Raw genomic sequence first — 5,852 nt, forward strand, 5'->3', positions numbered from 1 at the left:
ACTATCTGTCCTCTGCCAAATTTCACCCAACTGGGTGTCCAACTCTTGACTTAACTCAGGTCATGATCTCACCATTCATGGGATGGAGCCCCCATTTGGCTCTGTATTGACAGCATGGAACCTTCTTGGGATTCTCCCTCTCTTTCTGCCTTTGCCCTGCTCACTTGTATCAGCTTGTTCACTTGCTCTCTCTCTCCCTCCCTCCATCCCTCTCTGTAAAATAAATGTTAAAAAATTAAAATTAAAATTAAAAAATTGATTTAAGTTAATCATTATCTTAGCATATTATGTGTTTTCTGTGTTGAAATACTCAATGTGGGGAAGTAAAACATAGATAAATAATATGAAATCACCTTTTCTCATTTTCTTGATATATTTTATTATTTTACATTTCACACTTGTCACAGATGCTAAACTTAGCCAAGGAAGAACCTAGTTGTTCCATTATTTTATAATATCCTAAATTATTTTTTATTTTATATTTTTACCCTATAAGGATTAAACTAATTCAAATTTATATTCCTGAACATGAACTCAAGCTCTAAAACTGATCCCTCAGATCAGGAATGTGGCTCTTACCCTTACTGAAAGTAGATACAGTGTTCAGTTACTATTTGACCAAAATTATCTTTTACTATTGCCCTCATGATCAGAATAATACGGTTTTCATTTAGTTCTAAGTTTCTTATAAAATGTCTTCTCCTTTATTAAAGTGTGCAATTGCAGTTTTCTTTAGCACTGCTATTGAAACCTACCAGTTCTAGCTGAAGAGTGGCCTCTTCAAAGATGCGAGGATACAGTGAGATCCTGAATATATATTATCTTTTTTAACCTCCATGAATTGACAATCGTTGGTAGGTATGGAAAAAAAAAAAGGGACAAGAACATAAATAAGATGCAGACTGGTGATCAACCCCCAAAGGGAATCATTAAAATAAACGTGCTGGTGTTACCTAGAGTTCAGAGCAAGGACTTACTTTCTCATTATTTAAGTGGATGGTGAGTTTGTGAAGTGTATCAGCCATGTGAACTTTCACTAGTAAGTGCTTTTCAGAAAAAGCACTAATTCAAGTGTTTTGGTTGGGGAAGGATGAACACATTAACAGAAAATGGATCTATCATATATGATAGACTTGAAATTATAATTCTATTAATATTTTATCAATCTCAATATTTATAGTTAGTAATTGAATGAATTTATTCAAGTAAAATTAATATATTTAATATAATAGCCTACACTGAGAAAGGCATAGCAGACATTGCTAACAGATTTCTCACTCTTTTTGACAGAATCTAGGAATTTTATAAAAAATTTTATTTTCCCCATGCAGCTATTACCAATTAGAATTGCCATGAAAAATAAGTCTTTTAAAAATATTTCTGCTGAGGAGATATATGTCACAGTTTAGTGTGACATTTGAGATCTTTGCAAGAAAGAAAAGGATTCTTAAATATAGAAATTAGAAATATAATATTAGAACAATATTTGATGCCCTGATTTGATTACCCAAACCAGTTGGTAAGCATGGTACACATAGAATTTTTCAGTGTTAGAAGCACACAGTCTAGGACCAAACTCAAGTAGGGAAGATATACTTAAAAAGGAGAAGGGGATAAGGAGGGAAAGTAGGTAAGTTTGATATTCAGGGTATATTTTAAAGCTTTTGCACAGCAAAGGAAACCATCAGCAACAGAAAAAGGTAACTTACTGAGTGGAGAAAATATTTGCAACTGATATATCCAATAAGGGGTTAGTATCTAAAATATATAAAGAATTCATATAACTCAACACTAGAAAAACCCAAACAATCCAGCCAAAAATGGGCAGTGGACCTGCAAAGATACTTTTCCAAAGAAGACATACAGATGGTCAACAGACTCATGAAAAGATACCCACCATGACTAATCATCAGGAAAATGTAAAAGCCACAATGATATTCACCCACCTTACACTTGTTAGAATGGCTAGAATCAAAAGGACAAGACATAACAAGTGTTGGTGAGGACGTGGAGAAAAATGAGTCTTGTGGTGGGAATGTAAGTGGCAGAGCCACTGGAAAAAAGTATGGAGATTTCTCAAAAAAATTAAAAGTAGAGTTACTATATGATCCAGTAATTCCACTGCTGGGTATTTAAAGAAAATGAAAACACTACTTTGAAAATATTTATGCATCCTTACATTTACTGCAGCATTATTTATAATGGCCAAGGTATGGAAGCAACCAAATTGCCCATCACTGGAGGTATGGATAAGGAAGATATATATACACAATGGAATATTACTAAGCTATAAAAAAGAATGGAGTCTTGCCAGTTGCAACAACATGGATGGACCTAGAGGGTGCCATGTTAAGTGAAATAATTCAGACAAAGAAAGACAAATACCGTAAGATTTCACTCATATCTGGAATCTAAAAAAAAAAAAAAAGATGAATAAAAAAAACCCAAAAGCATAAGTAGAGATATAAATACAGAGAACAAATTGATGGCTGCCAGAGGTGAGGCAGGTGGGGGAATGGGCAAAATAGATGAGTGGGAGATACAGACATCCAGTTACAGAAAGAAAAAGTCACAGGAATAAAAGGAACAGCATAAGAAATATAGTCAAGGATATTAGTGATATATGGTGATGGAGCTACAGTTCTTGTGACCATAGTAGATAATGTACAAATTTGTCAAATCACTATGTTGTACACCTGAAACGAATGTGTGTGAACTATACTCAAATAAAAAAATTCATATAAAAAACAAAAAGTATTAAACAATTTTTAAAGATAGACATTTAAAAATGTTTTTAAAGATATAAAAAGAGTTGGTTCCAAAGGTGTTTGAATAATTTTAGCTTTTCTATTTGCCTTTGGAAGTCTTTACAGTTTCCACAAACTCACTGTTTGTATTATTTAATAAAATAAGGCTTACCATCTGAAACAGCCCAATAACTATTCCCTCTGCTTTCACGTTTGCTGCATTATATTCTCTACTTGTGAGAACTGAGGTACACCCAACTATAAGGTATGCTGGATCCCATCCCTCCCTTTGCTAAAACACTTCAATTTACATTGACAATAAAAAGGAATCCACTATGCTTGAATACTCTGGACTTTTCCTTTCTATAAAATCTCAGCATAGGTCTTCTCTCTTTTATTCATCAGTCTCCTTTACAAGGTCTACCTTTAATACTTAAAAACTCTTTCTCATTTCGCAATGTCTATGTGCACTGGCCATTTTGCCAGAAATGCTCTTTTCCCTGCTCAAATGTCTAATTCTGGAGCTTTCTTAATGTGTTGGTATAAATGTCTCCTCTTAAAGTGATCTTCTAAAACCACCACACCTAACATAGATCCCTCCCCTTTGATATTCTCTCCGGAACAGGCATCAGGTCTCTGTCTATAACCATGTATTTGTATTGCTTTGGGCAGTGCTTGGTACCTAGTAAATATTTTTCTAGATGTTTCATGAATGACTTATTCCAGTTGAAAAAACATCGATATGTTATCTGGTTGAGCAAGCTTTGCTAGCAGTTCATGGTTTTAGTTTTTAGCATTTTAGTTGATACTTATTCTTCAAAAACTATTTGGATACTAAAGATATGTTGGAAAAATTTATTTTTCAGCGTATTTTTAAATTCTACTAAAGATAATTAGCATATTGAGGCTATATAGTGAGAAAGTATTATTATCCTCATTCAGATCACAGTGCCTCTGTACAGACTCCATATGGTTGACAAATAGTAATAGATATTTTAACAACAATAAGTTACAAATGCAACTTTAGATGAGTTCAAGCCCTGTATTGGGCTTTGCACTGACAGTGCAGAGACTGCATGGGATTCTCTATCTCCCTCTCTCTCTGCCCCTCCCCAATCATACTGTCTGTCTCTCACAAAACAAACTTAAAAAAATACAACTTTATAAGTAAAAATGAAACTAAACATCATATAGTGTGCTATCTTATGAAAGTTAACTATTTTTATATACTGAGCCATTATGTCTTTGAAAAAAGACATGTGATTAGGTATTTTAAACATTGATCAGGGTTGTTTCCCTGAGTTCTAAGACAGGGAAGTACAAGGAAATAATGAATGCACACTTATTTATGTATTGAACGTATGCTATGAACGTTTCCATTATATTTTTAATAAAACTGATCTTAATAATTCCATTAATTGCGACTGAAAATTGATTATATTTAAAATTTTCATTTTAATTATTCTGATAAATATTTAAGACTCAAAATCCCAAAGCAGAGAACACAAAACAATCAGCTGTTATAAACATTATTTAGAAAGTGAGCCAAGAGCCAATATGCTGGCTGCTAAGTCTCTTAATGGCTGCTTTCATTTCCTGATTCCTCAGAGTATAAATAATTGGATTAAGGAGGGGGGTGATTATAGAATAAAATACAGAAAGAAATTTATCTACAGAGTAACTCTTGAATGGGAAAGCATAGATGAAGATAGCAGGACCAAAGGAGAGAGTGACCACAGTGATGTGAGCAGACAGTGTGGACACTGCCTTAGAGGATGCACTGGAGGAGTGCTGCCAGATGGTGACCAGCATGACAATGTAGGATATGAGCAGGAGAATGAAGCAGATCAGGGACAGGAGTCCACTATTTGCAATCACCAAGAGCTCTAGGATATAGGTCTCAGTGCAGGCAAGCTTGATGACCAGGGGAAGGTCACAGAAAATGCTGTCCACAACATTGGGACCACAGAAGGGTAAACCTACCGTGAAAACCATCTGGCTTGTGGTATGTATGGACCCAATTGCCCATGAGAGCAGCAGAAACCCGATGAGCACCCTGTGATTCATGATGGTCTGATACTGCAAGGGCTTGCATATGGCAACATACCTGTCTATGGCCATAGCTATCAGAAGAGACATCTCTCCACCCCCAAAGAAGTGCATAAAAAACATCTGAGCCATGCAGCCCCACAGGGAGATGGTCTTGAATTTTCTAAGGAGGTCTGCAATCACTTTGGGAGTTGTAGCAGAAGAAAGACATAAATCAAAAAATGATAAATTTGCCAGAAAGAAATACATGGGAGAGTGAAGATGCGTATCAACTATCACAGAGATCACAATGAGGAGGTTTCCTACTATGATGGCTACATAGACAAGGAAGAAGACTGCAAAAAAGAATATTTGAATTTCTTGAGAAGTGGAAAGTCCCAGCAAGATGAATTCAGACACACTTGATCTGTTGTTGGGGACATCCATTCATCCTTTCGTATGAGTTTATCAGAGGTTTCCTAGAAGAGGGAAAAACACACAGAATGTCATAGGGACTGACAAGTCCATAAACTTGATCTTTACTCACATACTGTTTCTTATCCAGGCAAACAACCCTTTTGGTACTATGACTACTTCTTTTGTATTTTACAGGAGATATTTCACTGGACCACATGGTATAGAAACTGGAGGGAATGGAGACAACTAAATAAAATGGGTATATTGGTTAGTAGGGGCATGGTCAGTTGGACATTTGAGAAAACCTCTCCTTCTTGTTCAGCTGCAGATCAGACTGTGTGAACTCATAAGGTACTAGAATAATAATAGAGAAGAGATTGGAAGGCATCAGCAAACGTGATTTTTATCTCTTGCAGGAGGTGCATTTACTGACACATTTTCATGAAAATCTCAAAAGGCAGTAAAAATTCGCCATAAATATTGCTGAAATCACATGAAGTGCATTATGATTCTTGAAAAGAACTGATTATAGACCATGAGCATATTGTTGATAGAAGGTTGCATGTGGAGACAGTTATTAACTGAGATCAAACCCAATTACTGAGGAAAGATTAAGTTATTTAGACTAGACTCTCAAAACCACAGACACTCATCTACATG

General features: G+C 35.3%; 1 protein-coding gene across 1 annotated transcript; it reads right to left on the reverse strand.

Moving 5' to 3' along the window:
- Nucleotides 1–4,280: 4,280 nt before the first annotated feature.
- On the reverse strand, nucleotides 4,281–5,243 carry LOC106969818 (olfactory receptor 4K13-like). Its single transcript, XM_015066354.3, has one exon. It carries the CDS (start codon nucleotides 5,220–5,222, stop codon nucleotides 4,281–4,283), a length of 942 nt encoding a protein of 313 aa, XP_014921840.2. The 5' UTR covers nucleotides 5,223–5,243.
- Nucleotides 5,244–5,852: the final 609 nt, after the last annotated feature.

This window comes from Acinonyx jubatus, chromosome B3 (genome assembly GCF_027475565.1).
Source record: "Acinonyx jubatus isolate Ajub_Pintada_27869175 chromosome B3, VMU_Ajub_asm_v1.0, whole genome shotgun sequence".
NCBI classification, from domain to species: domain Eukaryota; kingdom Metazoa; phylum Chordata; class Mammalia; order Carnivora; family Felidae; genus Acinonyx; species Acinonyx jubatus.

Excerpts from the sequence above, each read along its gene's own strand:
- LOC106969818 (XM_015066354.3), bottom strand. The coding sequence starts at position 5,222 with ATGGATGTCCCCAACAACAGATCAAGTGTGTCTGAATTCATCTTGCTG.